This window comes from Bos mutus, chromosome 11, assembly GCF_027580195.1.
Source record: "Bos mutus isolate GX-2022 chromosome 11, NWIPB_WYAK_1.1, whole genome shotgun sequence".
Lineage (NCBI taxonomy): Eukaryota > Metazoa > Chordata > Mammalia > Artiodactyla > Bovidae > Bos > Bos mutus.
This window is the reverse complement of record NC_091627.1, coordinates 31,903,804-31,929,894: the sequence shown is the minus strand read 5'-3', so window position 1 is coordinate 31,929,894 and position 26,091 is coordinate 31,903,804. Positions and strand designations below refer to the sequence as shown.

Here is a 26,091-nt window from a genome sequence, read left to right as displayed (position 1 = left end):
ACTCTAAGGTGCATGATTTGAAACTATTGAGTTTCAAGAATGAGTTCTTTGAAATCACATCACTCTCAGATTATATATACTCTCTGAGTCGGAAAGGCTCTGCTCTTTTACTGGCTGTGTTCTTTCCTTCTTTAGCAAGTCCTTCTCTTAGATTCAAATACATCTCCTTTCTTTGTAATAGTGCCTAGCAACAGACCTGTACAATGTATTTTACTATGAGGGCACCATTAAACCCACTTACTTTAACACTGACCTCATGTTAGATAATTCTGTGTGTGTGTGTGTGTGTGTGTGTGTGTGTGTGTGTGTGTTGGCTGCACTGTGCGGCTTGCAGTATCTTACAATGAATTGAGGATCTCAGCAGTGAAAGCCTGGAATCCTAACCACTGGACTGCCAGGGAGTCCCCTAGATAATTCTTATACAAAAATTGCTTTCTTTGTGATATGTACGGTACTTTGATTTACCTCCCAAGTAGTGTTAGTTCTATCTTCTTGATTCTCATAGCATTCTTCATATCCTTTTATTATAGTTCATTGTTCATATTTGAATGAATAAATATATGGATGAAAGAAAGAATGAGTGAATAGATGGGGAACAGGTGTGGAGAATTTATATACCCTGTAAATTTCATCTTACTGCAGGAACTATAAAGAAGTAGGTATTTTGCTCTAATCATTCTTGCATGGAACTGACCTTGATCTCCTTGCAAATCAGATGTGGAAAGAACATTTTCCCCAACTAATCAGCAAGTTTATAGAGTTCCCTTTTATGTATGTAGCACGTGAAGTGGAGGAGGCACTAGAGAAAGATTATATGATATGCCTTCAGGAACTTGATGATCTTGCTTTTGAATGTCAGACCTTCAGTCAAATCTATACTAATCAACATGATTCAAAGTATAGTTGAGAAACCCAAGGCTTTCTCTTCATTCCAATAAAAAGCCTTTAGAATTCAATGGGAAGTAAACCTTTATCTCTAAAAGTATACATACAAGCAGAAGAAAAATTACAGAAGGTCCATATTACAAAGGATAGTTTTGTCTAAGATCCATAGCTCTGATGCCTGTAGGGTTTCAGGGAAGTAGTTTGAAACCGCTTTTTGCCTTCTTACCAGTTTCTCTTCTGTATATGTTTTCAATTCAGTATTAATCTTCTCCATGCCTCCCTTGCTTTTTTATTTTTTTCCGTATCTCAACCATCTTATTCATTTACCCAGTTTATTTGTTTAGCAAATAGTTATTGAGCATTCTCTCTGGGAGATCTGGTTTAGGCAGTAAGCATAGAGGTAAATAAAAAAAGGTCTCTGTCCAGAACAAGTGAAACAAGCAAACGTGAAATTGGGATACAGTATGATTAAGTTACCGTGGGATGAACAGGTGTTATGAGCATACCTAAGAGATGATGACTGACTGCCTGAGGACAGAAATCTTCCAAAGAAGAGGTGACATACGAGTTGGGGGTTGAAGAATGAGAAGTGTGGTGAATGTGACAGAGGGGAACAGCTTTTTAACAGAGGAATAGGAGAGTGAAAAAAGCCCCTCTGATAAAGGAAAGGTTGGTATAGTTAGGACATCTGAATCTAGGGGACGTGTCTAGCGGTGAATGTGATAAAGTAGATTGGGGTGGGATTTTGAAGGGTGCCATATTTCATTCTATGAAGTTTGGACTTTAACTTGTAATCAGTAGGGGAGTTTAAGCAGGAGAAGGGCATTAGTGGTTGTTGTCGGGGTGGGGTGGGAACTAGCAGCTCTGTGGAAGTCAGGAAGACCATTTTAGGAGGTTCATGCCCTGATTCATGTAATGACCCACTTACTAAGTCACAATTTCCCAGGGATAGGCCTGGGAATCTTAGAACTAGAAAGTATCCGAGGTGATAGAATCAGGCAAATTGGGATGCTTAAAAACAAAGCATTGGACATAAGAAAGGTGCTGTCTGGGACCAGTTTTGCTACTGACTAGCTATATGAGCTCATGGAAGTCTTCTCGTTTTTTCGTCTTGCAAATTGAGGGTTTTACACTAATTACTGTAATTGTTTCCTTCTATAATTCTGTGCTTTTAAACAAGTCCAACCTTAATTGAACTACTTTTTACTTATAATGGCTATAATTTTTTTTTCTTCTGTGTCTTATTGACCCTTTGAAGAAGACGGATTGCCTACTCCTATTCAAGTATTTCTGCTTTTCTCTGCTTTAGTATGAATATATATTTCCCACATACTCCAAATGGTGTTTGGATTATGTTAAACTGAAGCAGTGGTTTTTGCATTATGTCTGTTATCTGCCACACATTTTCTTGGTTTCTAAAAAGGAAACAATGCCAGTTCTCCACTTACTATGAGCAGGAAAATCTGCACGTAAATATTCTGAAACCATTGATAATTAACACAGTGTTCAAATTATATGATAGATGCAAACTGCCAAGATTGCCCATCATTACATGTTACCCGTTTTGAAGAGTAGAGAGTGATGTTTATTGGATGCTGACTTCAGTCATACATGCCTGAAGCAGACATCAGGCCTGTAACTGGGGAGACGCTGATCACCCTTTCTTCCTCTCAAAGGGTTATACCAAGAGGGAAGAAATAATAAGCATTCCCTAGTTTATGCATGTGATTGATGTAGGCCTGAGTGTTAGAAGGCGTCTCTGGCTGGCTTGTTTTTCTTCTTTCTTTTATTGTAAATGTAGCAAGAATGAGTTGATCTGGTACGTGCAGGAACCTGTGACCCACCCAGCATTAATTATTATACCCATTTAAGAGAGGAAAAGGCAGATGAAGTCCATGGAAAGTTCATGGACTTTAGAACTAAACAGGTTTCATCACTTACTGGCTACATCTCTTAACTGAATTTTGGCAAGTAATTTAATCATCCCATTTCTTCATGTGTGAAATGGGCACAGTATCATCTGTCCTGCAGGGATGTTGTGAGGTTTGCCAGTATTATCAAAGGTGCCTAGCTTTGTCTGGCTGGCACCTAGTAAAGAAACTCCTATGTGTGAGGCTCCTTGTACAGAACCTGAAATATTTTAGATTCTCAATGACTGTTGAGCATGAGAAATAGATAATAAAGTATACTGAATTTGTAGTAAGCATTTAGTAAATGGTAACTACTATGATTACAAAAAGTAAAACTGTTGATTTTTTATAAATGCTGGAGAGGGTGTGGAGAAAAGGGAACCCTCTTGCACTGTTGGTGGGAATGCAAACTAGTACAGTCACTATGGAGAACAGTGTGGAGATTCCTTAAAAAACTGGAAATAGAACTGCCATGTGACCCAGCAATCCCACTGCTGGGCATACACACTGAGGAAACCAGAATCGAAAGAGTCATGTGTACCCTAGTGTTCATCGCAGCACTGTTTATAATAGCCAGGACATGGAAGCAACCTAGATGCCCATCAGCAGATGAATGGATAAGAAAGCTGTGGTACATATACACAATGGAGTATTACTCAGACATTAAAAAAGAATACATTTGAATCAGTTCTAATGAGGTGGATGAAACTGGAGCCTATTATACAGAGTGAAGTAAGCCAGAAAGAAAAGCACCAATACAGTATACTAACGCATGTATATGGAATTTAGAAAGAAGGTAACGATAACCCTGTATGCGAGACAGCAAAGAGACACAGATGTATTGAACAGTCTTTTGGACTCTGTGGGAGAGGGCGAGGTCGGGATGATATGGGAGAATGGCATTGAGATATGTAAAATATCATATGTGAAACGAATCACCAGTCCCGGTTTGATGCATGATACAGGGTGCTTGGGGCTGGTGCACTGGGATGACCCAGAGGGAGGGGATGGGGAGGGAGGTGGGAGGGGGGGTTCAGGATGGGGAACACATGTACACTCATGGCGGATTCAAGTCAATGTATGGCAAAACGAATACAATATTGTAAAATAAATAATTAAAAATAAAAAATAAAAGCATACACAAGATTTTAAAAAATCAAATGTATTTGTTGCATTTTTCAAAGTTTTAATTACTATTTCTCTGCAAATATAGATTATGCAGTAATTATTCTACACAGGTCAGAGAGAATTAGTATAAACCTAACAAATATGAAATAGTAGGCTTTAGAAGCTTAATGATTCTGTGGATGGACCTGGAGAATATTATACTAAGTGAAGTCAGTCAGGCAGAGAAAGGCAAACACTGTATGATATCACTTATATGTGGAATCTAAAAAAATAACACAAATAAATCTATATAAAAAACAAATAGACTCACAGACACAGAAAGCAAACTTTCAGTTACCAAAGTGGAAAGGGAGGAGGTAGGGATAAATCAGGAGTATGGGATTAACAGATATAAACTGCTATACATAAAAAAGATAAGCAGCAAGGATTTAGTGTATATATATGTTCAATATCTTATAATAAACTATTAAAAGAAAATAATCTGAAATATATATACACACATATATAACTTTAAAAGATGTCATCTGAACAATCTATATATAGTTGGGCAAACATGATATTTTGTATTAAAATTCCTGAATATAGCATATATAAAGTTAAAAAAAAAAGCTTATTGGTTCCAGCAAATGATGCCACTGTATTCAGATTTTACCACAGTCAATCAGATGTTATATACATACATATAATAATGTGATACCTGCATGCACAGGTGGTTAACCCCCATGTACCAGGTGAAGAATATTCTGTAATACCAGTACCTTTCGCTTCCCTAAGGGGATTTGCCTGCCCTCCTTGCCCTTCACATTATTTGATTCACTTTTTGGTTTTATTTCAGGATTATACTTGTGATTATTGAGCATCTGTTATATTCAGAGTACATGATGACTCGCCAGATGTCCTAGATAGATGATCTATAAACTTTTACACCTAGATCTAACTGATTAAGGCTTCATGGCTATGGGATCCTATACCTTCTTTGTCTTTTGTAAGCCTGTGCTTTTCCTTTTTTTATTTTCCATTTTTATGCAGTTATAAAATGCATCGTAGGTAATGCTTTTGGAGGATTTCTGCCACATATAAAAATTTTCTCACAGAGACTTAATAAAAATAGGGGCCCTAGCTACTGTGTATCTATCAATAGTTTCTTTGCAAGATTTGGCTTATTTTGGTTTAACATTACTTGTGATAATTTAAAATTGGGGAAGTGAAAGTGTTCTACTTATTTGTAGAATTTCTATATCTGGAGATGTTGTAGTCAAAACTTGATTTATGAAACTTCCTTCTGTTGACTTTATTTAGCTCCTGACACCACGCTTCATCCAGTCACAAACTATAATTCTGGGAGTCCATGGTCTCGTCTCATAGAAGTTCTATCTATTGTAAACACTTTGTTGGTCCTCTGGTATATTCCCGCTCCTCCCTTCCCCTCTCTTCCTGCTGCAGCCTTTTCTTCACAATTGACTGTCTTAAGTGAAATAGGACTCTATCCCTCCTTAAAACCTGTTAAGACTTGTCAGACATAGGTTCAAGTCCAAAATTCTTAACTTTACAGCTAAAACTAATTCTTACTCACCTGTGAAGCTCAACACAGTACCTCCTTTAGGAGTTCTTGACCACCCCACCACAGTTTAGATAATCTTTTTCTGTATGGTAAGCAACTCCAAACCTAGAGTTCACATTACCTTTGAGAAAAGAGGGAAGAAAACCAACTTGTACATGAGTAAAGTTTCCTCCTACCTAAAAAGATTAAAGGTTCCAAGTTCCATTGCAGTGAAGCATACTAGCATCTAGAGAAAAAGAGTGTGCACTCTGAGAGGGAGGATGGTATATCGTGGCAACATACAGAAAAGTTAGGAGTCAGAAGACTAAAACTCATTGCATATTAATAAACTGGATTTTATATACCACTGTTTTGTTAGTGTGACTGCCTTTGTGGTTATACAGGTACTGTCATCTTTCCCTTGAGCACCATGCATTCACTGGGCTATGGTGCCTTGTAACACTTCTTGGCAGCTAGTCAACCAGCTCCTCTCAGGACACCTTCCACCACGATGCACACCTCTTTTTGCCTTCTTTATTCAGATGGCTTGTGCAAACATTTTTCCTCAGGCTTCTAAAAATACTAATATTTGAATGATTTGGTTAGATAGATGAGTTACTGAGCAGTCTTAATAAAGTAGTGTTTTCCTACAATGTTATAAACCATGGTTTTAATTAAGTGCATTACTGAATTTGCTAGGTCTTCACTCTCCCTAATTGGTCCTGCCCTCAAGATTTCCTGGAACAAATTTTGAATTTATTTGTAATAAGATGATGAATTCAGGGTTCAAAGTTATATTGTATTCTTCCTTCCTGGACACCCAGGAAACCATTTTTAAGTCATTTTAAAAACACCCACAATGTGTCAGGCGGTGTACTGGGTTATGTTTAACACTTAAAAAAATATAAACACATGCCAATTATTTTTACAGATGAGAAATCTGAGACTCTGTAAGATTAAATAACTCGTGATCACAGCTAGAAAAATAAAGTTGAGATTTGAACCCAGAGCTGTTAATTTCCAAATTCCCTTCTCTTCCTAGTGCAGAATATTTCCTTAGTACATTTGTTATGTGTAAATAAACATACATGTTTTAATAGTTACTTTTAGTCCATTTTTATAAACCTGTAGAACTGAATTAAACAGCTATGCTACATTTATTTTGGATATTTTTCTTGCTCGAGGTTTTTTTTGTTTTTTGGGGGGTTTATTTTTTGAAGGAGAAGAGTATTATGACTTCCCATGTTATTGTACACTTAATTTATAGAGTTGATTTCTCCGGAATAAATTCTTGGCTGGTTGTAGCAACCCTCCTCTTTCGCAAATTAGTTTCTACAAAATTGGTTTAATGCCAAAGGTTCTTTATTCGGTATTTACCATTAAATATGACTGATTTTCTGTTAAATGCTTTTATTTTAAAGGCAGCACCGTTACCCAACAAAATCTTCTGCTCTTCCCCAGCTGTAAATTCTGCCTGTTCAGCAGCAGCCAAAGCTCTGCACTGTTTGCTGTTGGAAGTGTGAGCTGAAGGGGCCAGGCATTCCTAGTGCTTAGCAGGTGCGCTAAGCTGTGATCTGCCCTTGCTGTATTATTAATGGCACCATGTTTTCATGTTACAGATGGCTGAGCGTTAGCAAGGAAAATTCAGGACCATGATGGCTCAGTTTCCCACAGCAATGAATGGTAAGTAGCTTCATGCTTGTGGTGAGATAAAGTGGTTATGAGATTTTGGGTAGAAGTTATAAAATATTCATTTAGATATTTTCCCTTAAATTTATAAATGCAAAATTTCAAGTATTCTTGTTTAAAGAATTTAGATAGTTTATATCAAAACATTGCGTGTGTCTTCTATTAGAATATTATGCAGTAAATCCCAAAGCTCAATACAAGCATGGTCTGCAGTATCATCTGGAGTGTGTGCTTGCCTTTGAGCAGCTAAGAGTAACCTAAACATCCATTGTGTTTAAAGCATAAAACTGGAAGACAGAAAGCATAGTGCCATAAGTGGAGAATATTAAAGATGTTTTTGATAGCATGAGATGATTGTAAAGTGATTAAACCAGTAAAGATTCATTTATTAATATACACATAAAATTAGTTTGTTTTCCCTTTTATAAAGGGTTATGTGTATACCTATACACACAGTTTCTTAATAGGAAACATTTTAGAGGACATGTTTAGGTTATTTCAATAATAAAAAGTTTTCAAGGTTTTTTTTCTGATTCAAGTTTTGTTTCTCAGATATATAGTACTCACCTTTAATAGGTGTTTTTTACTGTGTGTATCATTTATGATTGAGAAAATGCATTATGTTTTTAAATTACTAAGGTAATCAAAGATGCTGAGTTCTTAATTATGAGGTAGATTTTATTAGCTAATTATAAATATAAGAAAATAAAGAGTCCAGTCAATAATTCTTTTAACATTAGAACTGAAAACTGTAATTGAAAAGAACACTAGGGGAAAAAAGAGGGAAAAGCCACCAATAATTCCACAGCCTTCACATAGGATTGTGTTAATGTTACCAATTGATCAATTCCTTTTTTTTTTTTTTAAGTGTTTTCAATCATAGGGCCAAATCAGTACATTGTTAATAAAGAAAATATATGTTGTGTATCTTAAGACTCTGGATTGCTCTTGTGACATTTAGAAAAGTTTTAGAAAAATGAATTATTTTCATAAAAAGTAAAAATAAATTTTAATATGTGGTAGGATGCTGTCATTTAAGGATGGACTTGAGATGAGGGTTTTGTTGTTTTGTTTTTTGCCTTTTCAGATGTGAGCATTGCTCCTTCTCTGGAAATGGTATGGGATTATAAAGATTATTTGATGCTATGGACTATTTCTTAAAATGAATTTTTTTCCTTAATGAGTGTTAAATGTAAGTTTAGAATGAGAGTAATAATTATGGTAATAATGTGCTCTACTCAAATCTGAGAATTTCTATGCCACATACTAAAGAATTTGCTCTAAATACATTGTTTAGTTATAAACTTCAACCTACATGTTAAGCAGGCTTATAAACAAAATGAGCATAGTAGAAATCATTGTAGACCTGGTCTTTCTTCATTGTTTTTTTCCATTCTCTGAACATTTACAGATCACTTTGTAGCTTATTCCATTATATGTAAAATATTGGAAACAAACAATATGTTCAATAATAGCAATGAAAAGAGATTATTTGAATAATTGTCTAAAATGTTGGACAATTAATTTAGGAATGCTCAGTTGCTGAAGTCATGTCCTACTCTTTGTGACCCATGGACTGTAGCCTGACTTTCTCCTCTGTCCAAGGGATTATCCAGGCAAGAAAATTGGAGTGGATTGCCATTTCCACCTCCAATTTAGGAAGAGTATATAAGAATAAAGATAGTAATTTTTTAAACTTCTGAAGAGGTGATAGCTAATGCAGATTGTAGTACCTTCCTACTTACTTTATAAAGTAACTGAAGATTGAAGATAATCTTATATATATCTGAGTCCAGTTCAGGGTTTAAAATCTTATTGAAAGAAGCATCCATGTATAGCACAAACCTTCAAGAGCAGTGTTTTCTCCTTCAATACATTCTCAGTTATAGATTGGGTTAAACTTTTTTGATGCCCAGTAATGGAATTCCAGTTGAACTATTCCAAATCCTGAAAGATGATGCTGTGAAAGTGCTGCACTCAATATGCAAGCAAATTTGGAAAACTCATCAGTGGCCACAGGACTGGAAAAGGTCAGTTTTCATTCCAGTCCCAAAGAAAGGCAATGCCAAAGAATGCTCAAACTACCACACAATTGCACTCATCTCACACGCTAGTAAAGTAATGCTCAAAATTCTCCAAGCCAGGCTTCAGCAATATGTGAACCGTGAACTTCCTGATGTTCAAGCTGGTTTTAGAAAAGGCAGAGGAACAAGACATCAAATTGCCAACATCCACTGGATCATGGAAAAAGCAAGAGAGTTCCAGAAAAACATCTATTTCTGCTTTATTGACTATGCCAAAGCCTTTGACTGTGTGGATCACAATAAACTGTGGAAAATTCTTCAAGAGATGGGAATACCAGACCACCTGACCTGCCTCTTGAGAAACCTGTGTGCAGGTCAGGAAGCAACGGTTAGAACTGGACATGGAACAACAGACTGGTTCCAAATAGGAAAAGGAGTTCGTCAAGGCTGTATATTGTCACCCTGTTTATTTAACTTATATGCAGAGTACATCATGAGAAACGCTGGACTGGAAGAAACACAAACTGGAATCAAGATTGTGGGGAGAAATATCAATAACCTCAGATATGCAGATGACACCACCCTTCTGGCAGGAAGTGAAGAGGAACTCAAAAGCCTCTTGATGAAAGTGAAAGTGGAGAGTGAAAAAGTTGGCTTAAAGCTCAACATTCAGAAAACGAAGATCATGGCATCCGGTCCCACCACTTCATGGGAAATAGATGGGGAAACAGTGGAAACAGTGTCAGACTTTATTTTTCTGGGCTCCAAAATCACTGCAGATGGTGACTGCAGCCATGAAATTAAAAGGCACTTACTCCTTGGAAGGAAAATTATGACCAACCTAGATAGCATATTGAAAAGCAGAGACATTACTTTGCCAACAAAGGTTCGTCTAATCAAGGCTATGGTTTTTCCTGTGGTCATGTATGGATGTGAGAGTTAGACTGTGAAGAAGGCAGAGCGCCGAAGAATTGATGCTTTTGAACTATGGTGTTGGAGAAGACTCTTGAGAGTCCCTTGGACTGCAAGGAGATCCAACCAGTCCATTCTGAAGGAGGTCAGCCCTGGGATTTCTTTGGAAGGAATGATGCTGAAGCTGAAACTCCAGTACTTTGGCCACCTCATGAGAAGAGTTGACTCATTGGAAAAGACTCTGATGCTGGGAGGGATTGGGGGCAGGAGGAGAAGGGGACAACAGAGGATGAGATGGCTGGATGGCATCGCTGACTCGATGGACATGAGTCTGGGTGAACTCCGGGAGTTGGTGCTGGACAGGGAGGCCTGGCGTGCTGCGATCATGGGGTCGCAAAGAGTCGGACACGACTGAGCGACTGATCTGATCTGAATATTGGAATTTGTCTCTAACTGCCCTCCCTGGACCAAGCTGTTTGTCTAAATATTTCTGACATAGTGCTCAAATTTTGCCCTGTCTACTTTATCATCCTGAGACTAACCACAGACTTTTAAGACTTTTTTGGTTCTTAGAGCTGTATTGTCTAATACAGTAGCCATTAAGTACATGTGACTATTTAAATTTAAATTAATAATAATTAAGTAAAATTAAAAAATCCAGTTCTTCAGTCACACGGCCAAGTGTGCTCAGAACCACATGTGCTCGGCTAGTGGCTACCGTATTGGACAGTGCAGATACGTCTCAGAAAGCTCTGTTGAATGGGTATTCTTTCTTTTTGTGCTTACCATTTGCTTACAGAACTAAAAGATCATTGCATCATATTTTTACCACTTACAATTTTATTTCTGGTGTCTTCTGCATGAGCAGAGTCATCCTTGCCAAAACTGTTTTAGTCATGATAGGTTTGTTTTCTGCTTTTCAGAAATTTAATGAAATTATAAATACAGAGGGCATGATACATGAGCCATAAGGTGATAGGCAAGAGGCCACTTTGGATACATGTTGCTGCCAGTTGGTATCATAGTATACCATGGCTTGTTTCAACCTCAAAACTGTAGAGGTACTAAAGGCTGGTTATGTGAGTATGACATTCTGGAGCCCATGACAGTGGTTCTGTCTAAAACCTGGAAGAGAGAAGGAAGAAGGAGAGAAAAGAAACAGCTAGTAACTTAGGAGGGAAAAAAAATACCATTTTTATTTTTAGAACCTTTTATTTTATTACCTTTTAGAATTTTAGAGCTCTTTACTCTTTCTGTAATTAGGAAATTTTTGTTGAACATTGGGCCTGTAGAATCAGCTCTAGTGTGGGACTGCATATGTAACAACCCAGGCATTTACTACTCAAGTCCCTGCAGTTAGGCTTTTGTTCCATCTAGACCAGTATTCCATTTGTGTTTTAGAGATCTAACTTAGTACTGGATCAGTGTATATCATTTGATTATTATTTTGAAATGAACAAATATACCAATGAAGACTGTTTCTGATATCATTTAATTTTTACAGTGTACAGGTGGCATGTAACCCATCTGAATCATGTATGCTGAGAACTGTGTGTTAAAATATTGCTCTGCCACTACCCAGCTTTGTGGCTTAACCACGTGGAACTTATTTATGTGTGTATATGTACATACGCATATGTATGTATAAATAGATGTAAAACAGGAATGACACTACTTATTGCATGGGGTCTAGCATATAGCTGATGTTCTGTAAACGTGTTTTTCCTTCTATATAGACTAAAAGAATATATTTGTCAGAGCCAGTAGATGAGACTAAGCAACAGAAATCTTTATGAAAATACCACTTTCTCAATTTAGTGATGAGTTGGGGGAATTGGATAGGATTTTAATATATTTCTAAAGTTATCATCAGAGAATGTAAAAGGTTTTAGGTTTTTAAGGAAATAATTGGAAACATCAACTCCAAAACTTAGATTTTCCTGCCTTTCTGTAACACTTATGAATAAATATAGATTAAGATATGCTTTACTTGAAGTTCAAAGTAATAAGTTGTTGACTCTTTAGAAGGTTCTTTTAGTATATATTCTAAATAAGAAAGCTAGAATTGGATCAACTATTTCAAAATTGGCTTTGAATTACATGTATTTCATAACTTTAGTGTCCAGATTTGAATATTATTTGAATACTACTTAAAAATTATTCCTTCTCATTTGACTTAGAATATTTTTATTCTGTTCAGTTCAGTCCTTCAGTTGTGTCCAACTCTTTACGACCCCATGAATCACAGCACGCCAGGCCTCCCTGTCCATCACCATCTCCCGGAGTTCACTCAAACTCATGTCCATCGAGTCAGTGATGCCATCCAGCCACCTCATCTTCTGTCGTCCCCTTTTCCTCCTGCCCCTAATCCCTCCCAGCACCAGAGTCTTTTCCAATGAGTCAACCCTTCACATGAGGTGACCAAAGTACTGGAGTTTCAGCTTCAGCATCATTCCTTCCAAAGAACACCCAGGGCTGATCTCCTTTAGAATAGACTGGTTGGATCTCCTTGCAGTCCAAGGGACTCTCAAGAGTCTTCTCCAACACCACAGTTCAAAAGCATCAGTTCTTGGCACTCAGCTTTCTTCATAGTCCAACTTTCGCATCCATACATGACTACTGGAAAAACCATAGCCTTGACTAGATGGACCTTTTTTGGCAAAGTAATGTTTCTGCTTTTCAGTATGCTATCTAGGTTGGTCATAACTTTTCTTCCAAGGAGCAAGCGTCTTTTAATTTCATGGCTGCAGTCACCATCTGCAGTGATTTTGGAGCCCAGAAAAATAAAGTCTGACACTGTTTCCACTGTTTCCCCATCTATTTCCCATGAAGTGATGGGACCAGATGCCATGATCTTCGTTTTCTGAATGTTGAGCTTTAAGCCAACTTTTTCACTCTCCTCTTTCACTTTCATCAAGAGGCTTTTGAGTTCCTCTTCACTTTCTGCCATAAGGGTGGTGTCATCTGCATATCTGAGGTTATTGATATTTCTCTCCGCAATCTTGATTCCAGCTTGTGCTTCTTCCAGCCCAGTGTTTCTCATGATGTACTCTGCATAGAAGTTAAATAAACAGGGTGACAATATACAGCCTTGACGAACTCCTTTTCCTATTTGCAACCAGTCTGTTGTTCCATGTCCAGTTTTAACTGTTGCTTCCTGACCTGCATACAGGTTTCTCGAGAGGCAGGTCAGGTGGTCTGGTATTCCCATCTCTTTTGTTCTGTTAGTAACATTAATCATGACAATATTTAATCATGATTGTTGTGTATGACTCTCTTGGCTTGTGGAGCCCCTTTGAGTATTAGAAAATTTCTGAGCTCATTTAAGGCATTTATTTTATTCTTCTTTATACCATTGTTGCCCCATAAATGTTAGTTGCATGAATGTATATAAAGTATCAAAATTTCTGGTTGGAGTCATGAGTAACTAAGCAGTAAGCATTACCAGATAGATTGAGTTGACCACTGTGAAGCCAGGTACCAAAGAAAGGTGAAAGTACCATGTGATGGGACTGACACCACTACCCTTCTGCCGCAGCAGACCTCTCTGTAGTCTGAGGGTAGCGGACTGTCTCTGCCTGGGGATGTACACTGAAGTATGTTAGAACCGCTCAAACTTCCCCAACCAGACTGTTCAAATTTAAAATAGTCTTAAGGTTTCTGACTAAAAAGCATCACACTCAGTATTTTTCTGGCAAGAATACCTTTATCACAAAAAGAGCCTATGAAAGGTTTTAACGCTCTGCCTTCTGCCTAATTATGCCATTCCCTGGGATTGGATTGAGTGAGTGAAAGTCACTCAGTCACGTCCAACTCTTTGTGACCCATGGACTATATAGTCCATGGAATTCTCCAGACCAGAATACTGGAGTGGGTAGCCGTTCCCTTCTCCAGGGGATCTTCCTAACCCAAGGATTGAACCCAGGTCTCCCACATTGCAGGCGGATTCTTTACCACATTCTGAGCCACAAGGGAAGCCCTGGGATTGAGTAAGGAAACTAATTTATTGAGCACATGTCACGTGATAGGCATGTGTTTGATGTGTTATATTTTTGTTTTAAGTTGGATTTATTGAGGTATACTCCACCCTTTTTTCTTTATAGTTTGATGAGTTTTGACGAGTGTATACAGTTGTTTCCAGGAATGTATATCACTGAAATATAGGTGCCCAGTATAATTTTAAACACTAGATGGATTTGATCTAATATTTCTTAGCCCCAAATGACTGTTTTTTTTTTTTTAATCTATAAATATCTTCTCGTAAAGACAAGGTTTAAGACTGTAGTTAAACAGGGAATTTGCCAGTGTCCCAGTGGTTAGAACTCGGCACTTTTACTTTGGTGGCCCAGGTTCAATCCCTGGTTGGGGAAATGAGATCCTGCAAGCCTGAGGAAACAGCTTTGTAAAGCAGATTTTTATGGACTGGAGTCAGCAAACATGTGTGAGTTTACATGCCTAAACATACTTGGTTTCTTATTGGTAGAAACTCAGTAAACTGGAAGGGTAATCAGAAGTGAAGTATAGATGACTGTCAGCCATGCTGAATTGTTTGTTGTTCTGTTGCTAAATTATGTCCAACTCTTTGCAACCACATGCACTGCAGCATCCCAGGCTCCTCTGTCCTCCACTGTCTCCCAGAGTTTGCTCAAATTCATGTCCTTTGAGTCAGTGATGCTTTCTCATCTCATCCTCTGCCGTCCCCTTCTCCTTTGCCTTCAGTCTTTCCCAGCATATTGTCTTTTCCAGTGAGTTGGTGCTTCTTGAATATATAGCTTTAAAGACCTCCTCAGAGGGCCAGTATAGCTATATGTGAAGGACCGACACCAGAAAGATTTGTAAATGAATTTGTCTTTTTCCAAATCATGATCTTGCCTCTCTGACTTTTTTTTACTCCTTCTAATTTTTTCAGGTATTTATTCCTCAGTCAATTTTAAGTGTGTGTGCTCTGTAATACTCTGCTGGTTCTGAGGATAGAAAGATAAACACACAATGCTCTTGTCCTCCAAGGACTCATTGTGTGGTAGAACAGATGGATAGAAAACAATTACAGAACCTTTGTAAGTGCCCTGTAGAAGCATGGTGAAGTCCTTTGAGAACCTAGAGGAGGAAGCAATTAATTTGACCTGCAGGTGTCAGAGACCTCCTGGAAGAAATGACCCATGCCCTGGACCTTGAAAGGTAAAGTTTGAAATGGAAGAGGGTTATATGAATGGCAGTCCAAGTAAAGGGAACATGTCACAGGATGAGAAAGACAAATGTTATATATTGATATATGGGGTTTGTAAGAATTTCCTTTTGTGAGATACAGATATAGTACCAACCTCCTCGTGGTCCTCAGTTTTTGTTTTGTATACAGAGAAGTCCATACTCCTGGGACTCAGGTGTTCAGGGTCTGCCTAAGACTGAGAGTGGATCAGTCAAAGCCATCTGGTGGGAGATGGCAGACTCAGAGTTACATACAGTGTAAGGTGCTTCCAGCAGTTTAGGAGAGCCTCACCAGGGCATCCTCCTTGGGGAAGAAGACTGCCCGGCCAGCTCTGAAAGAGAAAAAGTCATGCTTCTCCCTTCTGGTGCCTCTGGGATCTAAGGTATTTCTCTCCAGGGCTTGGGGCTTGGGGAGAGCTTGGGGCTCTCCACTGCCACAATATTTAAGTGTCCTGTTTTGCTTTAGCTTCACTGTTTTCTAATGATCCAGAATGGTTAGGTGCAAGAGGGACAGGGACATTTTTGTAAACCCTAACCAGAATTAGTTTCGAATCCTTTAGGTTTCTGTTCAGCCGAGCTGCCACCTGAAGGATGTACCAACAGCCTGTCCACAGTTGTTTCTAGGAGAAATAGATATGCATCATGTCCAAGAACCATCAGAGTAGAATCCTCAACTTTCACATTAAGACTTGTATTCACCTGTGACTCCCTCCCCCAACCCCTTTAGTCCTGATCATTAGCCAGGAAACAGCCAAGGGACAATGATGATCCCTTTCTCAGGACAGCACATTCAGTGGCCAAACTATCTTACTTTAAGGAGTGTGAACCAGGAGGAGATTATGAAAGTGGACTCAGACTCGATCAGTGCATTGTGAACAGTTTTTTCTGATAAATGATTCATTAGCATCAGAGCGCTGATAGACCAGAAAGCTAAAATCATGATACAGGTTTGTTTTAAGGGCCACGCTAGTATGGACATAGCAGGCTGATTGGTAACCTAAAAAGTGTCAACACCAGTAATCCTAGAGAGCAATCAAAAGTTTGATGTAGTCCATCTGCCAAGAGCCAAAAAGAGAACAATGCCCTGTGTAATGAGACCCCCTCCCCAGACAGGAATCCTTAACTCTGGCATGCACTGGTATCCTCTGCCTCAGAAACAGAGTCAGACTTCCATCAGAATCTTGATTTCAGTCTAAGTTAGAGAATGGGCCCTTGCCATTGGTAGTGACCCAGACTATTCAATTAGCAATTAAAATTTGTTTCCATCTTGCAGCCCCAAAGAGGGTATCTTTAATCTGTCAGTTGTAATTTTTCAGGTGGCAAATCAAACAGCTGGGCCATTGGCAACATTCCAAGTATCTGAGTTCTGTCCACTGAAGAAAATGTGTCTCGCTTTGGTTCTGCTTAGCTCTGAGGCTGAAGAGTCATGGAAGCCCAGTGGACGCTGTCAGAATTCCAGCTGTTGTGACCCATAAGTGAACTAGGCTGAGGCATTTCAGGGAATTTCATTGAACCAGTAGCTTTGCTTCAGACAGTAGAGTAGGAATAAAGTTTCCCCTTAGCGAATTTGCTGCCACTTTTTCATGTAAAGCCTGGCCTTTGGGGCCAGGCTGTCTTCTGTTCTTGAATATACCATTCTGTTTGACAAGCAAGGCTTCTGAGGGTCCTTCTCACCTTGTTAGTTGTGGAGTTTGTGTTTAGTCCCTAAATGGGACTATCAGGCCAGAGAGTCACTGGGCCTGCATAGGTCAAGCATTCAGACCCAGAGTAGGCTACTTCCCTTTGCCAAAGCTTCCACTTGGCAGAATCTTCAGTAACAAAGATTTGTGCTGTTTCCAGTGCCCAGAGTCTAATTTGTTGGGGTTTACCAGCTAGCCCTGCTGGTGGAAGTATTTAGTTTAGCTAGTACTAGTATGCTGCTGCTGCTGCTCCTAAGTCACTTCAGTTGTGTCCGACTCTGTGCGACCCCATAGACGGCAGCCTACCAGGCTCCCCCGTCCCTGGGATTCTCCAGGCAAGAACACTGGAGTGGGTTGCCATTTCCTTCTCCAGTGCATGAAAGTGAAAAGTGAAAGTGAAGTCACTCAGTTGTGTCCAACTCTTCGAGACCCCATGGACTGCATGCAGCCTACCAGGCTCCTCCACCCATGGGATTTTCCAGGCAAGAGTACTGGAGTGGGGTGCCATTGCCTTCTCTGAGTAGTAGTATACCTGTCCTAATTTATGTGTTTTGACAAATATACTATGGTTATGTAAATTGTTAACTTAGTAGAAATTGGGTGCAGGCTCCATACTATCTTTGCAACTTTCCTATAAGTCTAAAAGGATTTCAAATAAGAAGGTTACTTTAAAATGTATCAGAGGACACTCCATAACTTCCAGGGTAAAGGTCAGCTAAGGATGCTATTTAAGACCCTTTAAAGCTAGTCCTTCCTACCTCTTTCTTAACCTCTTTCCCACACTCACGTGGTGCTTTAGCTCTCAGTCTACTCAGGGGAGTGTCTGGAACATGCCTTGACTCCTCATGCTCTGACCTTGTTTTGTGAAATACCCTTATCCCTCCTCTTCACATGGCAAAATTCAAGCCAAGCTTCAAGGCTCTGCCTCAGTCTTACCTTTCCTGTTAGCTCATCACTGATGCTTCTGACTCAGGATTAGCACAGCTTTTTGTATATGTTTCTGTTTTAGGATGCCTCACAGGTTAACACTGTAAGTGCTGATAGTCATTTTCTAGAGTAAGACTTCCTTAAGGATGGAACAATACTTTATTCATCTTTTTATTTCCAGTATTTAGCTTGTTGCTCATTTCCAGTGAGTGGTACACAGCAGTTGTTCAAGTAGATGTTAATTGGGTAATGAGTGAAAAGCATCAGGACCATACTTGGTATGGTTATGAATAGAGCTTTCTTCTTTGTGTCACTCCAGTATTAGGACTGTCATTAAAGGAGCATTTGTGATTCATGTTTACATTCTGGAATTGTGTTTAAGCATTCTCATATATGCAGTATAAAATCTTTGTCTTCATTTATGTTTTAGGAGGGCCAAACATGTGGGCTATTACCTCCGAAGAACGGACTAAACATGACAAGCAGTTTGATAACCTCAAACCTTCGGGAGGTTACATAACAGGTTTGTGTTCTTATTTTATTTGTGATTATATGCTCCTTTTCATGAAATATCTTATAATTAGTTTTAATTTGACTGCCATCAATTTGTACTATTTAATGATAAGTTCCATGGTGGTTCAGATGGTAAAGAATCGGCCTGCGATGGAGGAGACCTGGGTTCGACCCCTGAGTCAGGAGGATCCCCTGGAGAAGGGAATGGCTACTCAGTCCAGTGTTCTTGCCTTGAGAATTCCATGGACAGAGGAGCCTGGCGGGCTACAGTCAACGGGGTTGACAGAGTTGGACACGACTGAGTGCGGTCATGTATGGATCTGAGAGTTAGACCATAAAGAAGGCTGAGCTCCAAAGACTGATACTCTTGAATTGTGGTGCTGGAGAAGATTCTTGATAGTTCCTTGGACAACAAAGAGATCAAACCAGTCAATCATAAAGGAAATTAACCCTGAATATTCATTGGAAGGACTGATGCTGAAGCTGAAGCTCCAGTACTTTGGCCAACTAATGCAAAGAACAGACTTATTGGAAAAGACCCTGATGCTGGGGAAGACTGAAGGCAAAAGAAGAGGGGGGCAGAGGATGAGATGGTTAGATAGCATCACCAACTCAACGGACATGAGTTTGAGCAAACTCCCCAAGATAGTGGAGGACAGAGGAGTGTGGTATACTATAGTCCATCAAGTCACAAAGAGTCAGACACAACTTAGCAACTGAACAATAAATACCAGGGCTTGGAAACCTTTAGGTCTGACTTCGGAATCCATCCTCTCAACAATTATCAGTTCAGTTCAGTTGCTTAGTTGTGTCTGACTCTTTGCAACCCCATGAACCACAGCACGCCAGGCCTCCTTGTCCATCACCAACTCTCGGAGTTTACCCAAACTCACGTCCATTGAGTCGGTGATGCCATCTAACCATCTCATCCTCTGTCGTCCTCTTCTCCTCCTGCCTTCAATCTTTCACAACATCAGGGTCTTTTCAAATGAGTCGGCTCTCCGCATCAGGTGGCCAAAATATTGGAGTTTCAGCTTCAACATCAGTCCTTCCAGGGAACACCCAGGACTGATCTCCTTTAGGATGCACTGGTTGGATCTCCTTGCAGTCCAAGGGCCTCTCAAGAGTCTTTCCAACACCACAGTTCAAAAGCATCAATTCTTCTGCACTCAGATTTCTTTGTAGTCCAACTCTCACATCCATATATGACCACTGGAAAAACCATAGCCTTGACTAGATGGACCTTTGTTGACAAAGTAATATCTCTGCTTTTGAATATGCTGTCTAGGTTGGTCATAACTTTCCTTCCAAGGAGTAAGTGTCTTTTAATTTCATGGCTGCAATCACCATCTGCAGTGATTTTGGAGCCCAGAAAAATAAAGTCAGCCACTGTTTCCACTGTTTCCCCATCTATTTCCCATGAAGTGATGGGACCAGATGCCATGATCTTCGTTTTCTGAATGTTGAGCTTTAAGCCAACTTTTTCACTCTCCTCTTTCACTTTCATCAAGAGTCTCTTTAGTTCTTATTCACTTTCTGCCATAAGGGTGGTGTCAACTGCATATGTGAGGTTACCGATATTCTCCTGGCAACCTTGATTCCAGCTTGTGCTTCTTCATCCAGCCCAGCGTTTCTCATGATGTACTCTGCATATAAGTTAAATAAGCAGGGTGACAATATATACAGCCTTGACGTACTCTTTTTCCTATTTGGAACCAGTCTGTTGTTCCATGTCCAGTTCTAACTGTTGCTTCCTGACCTGCATACAGGTTTCTCAAGAGGCAGGTCAGATGGTCTGGTAATCCCATCTCTTTCAGAATTTTCCACAGTTTATTGTGATCCACACAGTCAAAGACTTTGGCATGGTCAATATAGCAGAAATAGATAGTTTTCTGGAACTCTCTTGCTTTTTCGATGATCCAGTGGATGTTGGCAATTTGATGTCTTGTTCCTCTGTCTTTTCTGAAACCAGCTTGAACATCTGAAAGTTCATGGTTCACGTATTGCTAAAGCCTGGTTTGGAGAGTTTTGAGCATTACTAGTGTGTGAGCTAAGTGAAATTGTGCGGTAGTTTGAGCATTCTTTGGCGTTGCCTTTCTTTGGGATTGGAATGAAAACTGGCCTTTTCCAGTCCTGTGGCCACTGCTGAGTTTTCCATATTTGCTCACATATTGAGTGCAGCACTTTCACAGCATCATCTTTCAGGATTTGAAATAGCTCAACTGGAATTCTATCACCTCCCCTAGCTTTGTTTGTAGTGATGTTTCCTCAGGCCCACTTGACTTCATATTCCAGGATGTCTGGCTGTAGGTGAGTGATCACACCATCGTGATTATCTGGGTCAACCATTATAGTTTAATGTTATTTGTACTTCTGTAATAATAACTATCTTAACTTTTCTCCCGGTAGGGATTTGATTACCCTGCTTACAAGGTAATAATTTGGTCTGTTACTGTCTCTTGAATGCTGGCAGAATACCCGGAATTCCTAAGTCAGAGACACAGGACACTCTTTGTAATAGCACAGCTGGCAGCCCGAGCATTGGCACATTTCTATCCATTTCCCTTGTCCCCTGGTTCACATAGGGGCCATGCGGAGAGCCCAGAAGGATGCTGTACTTGCCATGGTTGTGTTAAAGAAGAGGAACACTCAGCCTCACGGAACCCACCATGTTTTAGCAAGCAAAAAGCAAACTTGTTCTCTGTCCCAGTGGAAAACATTACCTCCTCCCTTAAAACTGCTCACAGCAAAACCAATTCTGAGAATTGATCCAGGCAGAGAGCTGTTAGGACCTTACATTCTTGGCCTACACGGCAAGAGATACAGGATTGTCAGATACCCATGAGGAGTACCTTCCCCAAACCTGGTGTTTTTTTATTTAGAACTCTTCTGGGGAATAGTGCTTTTAGCTATAAATTTTACAAGATAGGATTATTATCAAGTAAGACCCCAATTATGAGGGAAAACTAAGATGAATAATGTGATTTTCTTTAATAATTAGAATTAAAATAAATCAATAGAATTGTTACTAGTGGCCATTTTTGTTATTCAGAGACATCAAAGTAATTCCATTTACTAATGCATTGTTTGATTATTTTGTTTTTATTGCCTTCAGGTGATCAAGCCCGTACCTTTTTCTTACAGTCAGGCCTGCCGGCTCCCGTTTTAGCTGAAATATGGTAAAATGTGTTCTTTTGTAGATGAACTTAACTTTTTAATACTTAGTGTTAACATAAAGTTGTTTTTACCTGTAGTCTGTTGTTAATAAGTAAGAGTATTCAACTTTTTAGAAAATAAATTTTAGTGAGTAAATGACTGAAAATCAACTGGGGTTTTGTTCTGTAGGACAAAGTTCTAATTTCCTTAGAATTTGTAAAGAAAGGAGATGTATACATTTCTGTTGAAAAACACTTCTTTGTAATTTGGCAAGAGTCTCCACCTTCATTATGTTATTTTGTAGTTATTTATTTCATCATAATTTAAGCCTCAGATTAGCTCACCCTTCCCTTGTTCCTACCTTAAAGAAATGGTTCTCTATAATATCTAAGGTTTTGGTTTTCTAATGTATTTACAGTAAACATCAACCCCTATTCCACCTTTCTCTCCAGTGCAGAGGGCCAGGCACTTAGCAGGCATTTGGTAAATATTGAACAAATTGTTTAGAATGATTTTACTCTTGTATAGTTTCTTAACATTTGCACCAGTGGAATTCATCCCAAAGGTATCTAGAGTCTATATAGACTCATAGTATTTTATTAGATACTATCTTTGGTCAGTATTATTGTACAGGTTTTAGCTTTTTGTTATACACTCACATTTAATTAAGCAATTATCTACGTGTAAATGCGATGTCATTTACAAAAGTAATGCTGATTCTGTGTACCAATCCATCGGCCTCATTGTCCTTTTAGGGCTTTATCAGACCTGAACAAAGATGGGAAGATGGATCAACAAGAGTTCTCCATAGCGATGAAACTCATCAAACTAAAGCTTCAAGGCCAACAGTTGCCGGTGGTTCTTCCTCCTATTATGAAACAGCCTCCTATGTTCTCTCCATTAATTTCTGCTCGTTTTGGTATGTGTTTCTTAATTTAGTTCAATATATTTGATAGTTAAACTTGATTCCTAGGCATAATGTTTGAGAATCAGAAAAGGATTTGTTGGTGTAAAATGACCATCCCCGGACTCCCAAGTTAACTTTCATGTCTGAGATTAGAAATGTTAAGGTCACTGTCATAGCTTGGGAGTCCATGTGTCCCAGTTTCCCAGGGCCAGTGTGATTTATGCCTGTTGTTCTGGCATCTAATCTGGTTTGTGCTCCCTTTCATAATTCCCAGTTGGATGATAGATTATATGATCCTGCTAGTCATCTGCTAAGTCACTTCAGTCGTGTCCGACTCTGTGCGACCCCATAGACAGCAGCCCACCAGGCTCCCCCATCCCTGGGATTCTCCAGGCAAGAACACTGGAGTGGGTTGCCATTTCCTTCTCTGATGCATGAAAGGGAAAAGTGAAAGTGAAGTCCCTCAGTCGTGTCCGACTCTTAGCAACCCCATGGACTGCAGCCTACCAGGCTTCTCCGTCCATGGGATTTTCCAGGCAAGAGTACTGGAGTGGGGTGCCATTGCCTTCTCCGCCTGCTAGTCATAGCTGATCCTAAATACTATTCTCACTTAGTTTCCTCTATACTTTGTATGTATAACAAAAAGTATGAACAATTTAAGTTCAAAATGGTTTAATTTGGGGAGTAATTTTAAATTTGGGGAAGGAAATGGCAACCCACTCCAGTATTCTTGCCTGGAAGATCCCATGGACGGAGAAGCCTGGTAGGCTACAGTCCATGGGGTCACAAAGAGTCGGACACGACTGATAAATTATACATTAGTAGAAATTTCTTTAAAGGTTAATTTGCCAGACAAATTTAGGGCTAAAAGTTGGAAACTTTGTGCTAATTAATTTACATATTCATCTGAGATCACCAGTCTTCCATTAATTTTGATTAGCCATTTTCTTACTAATTATTCGTGAGGAGCACTCATTGGAACATTCAAGTAGAATCTCTTTATATCTGAACCATGGTCTTCCACTCCAGATGTTAGGTCTTAAAATGCTAAATTCTTTCACTCTTGCACTGAATTCTAGAGATAAATACCAAATCATTGTGTAATCATATTAAAATAGTATACTTTGTATTCTGCAGTTAGTAAACAAATGAGTCATCACTTTGTCCCTTTTAAAGAATTGTCCTTGAATCCATACGTGTGTTGCATATAAGAAAAATGAAACAGATGGCATGCTTTTTTTCCTGCACATAATGTGTATGCATAAATGGGTCTCCTTAAGTATGTAGAATTTAGAACATCCTTTGCGGGGGAGGGAAGAGTTTGTGGAGTGTGTGTGTGTGTGTGTGTGTGTGTGTGAACTCAACAGCACTGTATTTATCATCGCTACAAAAAACCCACATTCAGTCAGGTGATACATACTCTCATTGAGGATACTAATGGGTAGTTGGAAAAGGCCTACTTAGTTTTATTCATGATACTAGAAAAGAATTTTAGCTTCTTAATAGACATTGCCTCAGTTCACACAGGTCAGAATATTGATATTAAAAGAAGTAGTTTACCTCTTGCACTGCTGGATCCAGCTTGCTTTAATGAAGTTTTTAAATCCATTGATAGTTTGCCCACAGTGTTTCTGTAACATAGCAGCTGCTCACTGTACTGTAAACTTGTATTCTGTCCTGTGTTTTATAATTGGTTTACCAGCACCAGAAAATGTGTTCTGTTTTGTCCTTAGGAATGGGAAGCATGCCCAATCTGTCCATTCCTCAGTCATTGCCTCCAGTTGCACCCATAGCACCACCCTTGTCCTCGGCGACTTCAGGGACCACCCTCCCTTCCCTATTGATGGCTGCTCCCCTAGTGCCTTCCATTAGCACTTCATCATTACCAAATGGAACCGTCAGTCTCATTCAGCCTTTATCCATTCCTTATTCTTCTTCAAGTAAGTGCTTTGTGTCTAATGAGTCAGTATTTTTATGTGAAGAAACTGTTATATTTGCATCCCAATAGATACTTTGTGAAATTGTTTGATGTGAACCTTTTTTTTTTTTTTTTTTAGCATTGCCTCATACGTCATCTTACAGTCTGATGATTGGAGGATTTGGTGGTGCTAATATACAGAAAGCCCAGTCTCTGATTGATTTAGGATCTAGTAGGTATGAATACTTAAAACTTCCAACTTTTTAGGCTTTCAATAAGAGCTTCCCAGGTGGCTCAGTGGTATAGAATTTGCCTAATTCACCTCCAGTGCAGGGGAGACAGGTTTTTGATACCTGAGTCAAGAAGATCCCCTGAAGAAAATGGCAACCCACTCCAGTGTTCTTGCCTGGGAAATCTCATGGACAGAGGAGCCTGGTGGGCTCCAGTCCATGGGGTTACAAAAGAGTTGGACGCAACTTGGTGACTAAACAACAAACAAAGGCGTATTTAACAAATGACTGTTTGTTTTTTAAACTTGGAGCTTATCCAGTTTTTACTTTCTAATGGCCAAATGTAAATACTATAGGTAAATTTACTATTTGTAACTCACATAAAATAATTTTATGTTTAGAATTATTAACTGTCTGTGGTATTTTACTTCTGAAAAATTTGTTTTATGTAAAGTAAAAATATCCTGCTGTATTTTAATCAGTCAATTTTTTGCCCAAAGCTACATTTTTTTCCTTGCAAAAAATTTCTCAAAACATCTCATGATCATTACACATTATTTCTTGAGCAAAAACTAATTGAGTATCCTTTAAATTTCAGAAGGCCCAAAAGCATCAATGTTCATTCATCATCACTCCTCCTATAAATCACAATAATACTCTTTAAAACAATGACCCAGAAAAACAATGTCTGTATCCTTGCTTAAACACTCACTGATTGTGTAACTTTGTTTTTCTCAACATCACTGAGCTGTAGTTTGCCCATATGAAAGATGGAGACAGTAATATCTTTTTAAGTTTGTCATGGGGATTAGACATAATATTTATAAAGGCCCTAGCACTGTGTGGGGCCTGCCGCATGATAGGTATTTGGTATATGGTAGTTCAAAACTTCATATGGTATTTACTTTCCTAAAATACCGTAAAGATAGATTGTTGTTTCAATATCATATACAAAACCAATTACTGTTATGTTATAGAAGGTAGGATTCTTATTGTCTCTGACTTATAAAGTTTAAATGTATTTTATGTAGTAACAAAAATTTTAAATAAATTTTGTTACAGCTCAACTTCCTCAACTGCTTCCCTCTCAGGGAATTCACCCAAGACTGGGACGTCAGAATGGGCAGTTCCTCAGCCTTCAAGATTAAAATATCGGCAAAAATTTAATAGTCTTGACAAAAGCATGAGTGGCTACCTCTCAGGTAAGTGGCATACAGTGCTTAAGAATGTGAGAAAGTTATGATTTTCTATGGACTTCTATTGAAGAACTTTTATTTGAAGTTGTATTTTGTAGCTCATTTAAAATTTTAACTTCCAAAGAAAATAGCAGTCATTTGATAAATACAAATAACGGTTAAGTTATGTAAGAGTTCAAAGTTCTTATAATCAAGTTAAACACACAGATACACACCCAATGTTTTGAGAAGACGACCTCTCCCTTGAGAAAGTCAAACCTCATTTTCCTTGT

At 38.9% G+C, this 26,091-nt stretch overlaps 1 protein-coding gene across 5 annotated transcripts in view; it reads left to right on the top strand.

Moving 5' to 3' along the window:
• Nucleotides 1-26,091, top strand: part of ITSN2 (intersectin 2) — a 126,751-nt gene that overhangs the window by 21,454 nt on the left and 79,206 nt on the right. For 4 of the 5 annotated variants that reach the window (XM_070379194.1, XM_070379193.1, XM_070379195.1 and 1 more), the window contains exons 2-8: nucleotides 7,083-7,146; nucleotides 18,330-18,422; nucleotides 21,528-21,591; nucleotides 22,324-22,487; nucleotides 24,209-24,415; nucleotides 24,533-24,629; nucleotides 25,686-25,825. In XM_070379194.1, the coding sequence (XP_070235295.1) occupies nucleotides 7,116-7,146; nucleotides 18,330-18,422; nucleotides 21,528-21,591; nucleotides 22,324-22,487; nucleotides 24,209-24,415; nucleotides 24,533-24,629; nucleotides 25,686-25,825 (796 nt within the window). In that variant the 5' untranslated portion in view covers nucleotides 7,083-7,115. Of the gene's footprint in view, nucleotides 1-7,082; nucleotides 7,147-15,055; nucleotides 15,267-18,329; nucleotides 18,423-21,527; nucleotides 21,592-22,323; nucleotides 22,488-24,208; nucleotides 24,416-24,532; nucleotides 24,630-25,685; nucleotides 25,826-26,091 lie in introns of those variants that run through there. The other variant, XM_070379197.1, reaches the window with a different exon arrangement.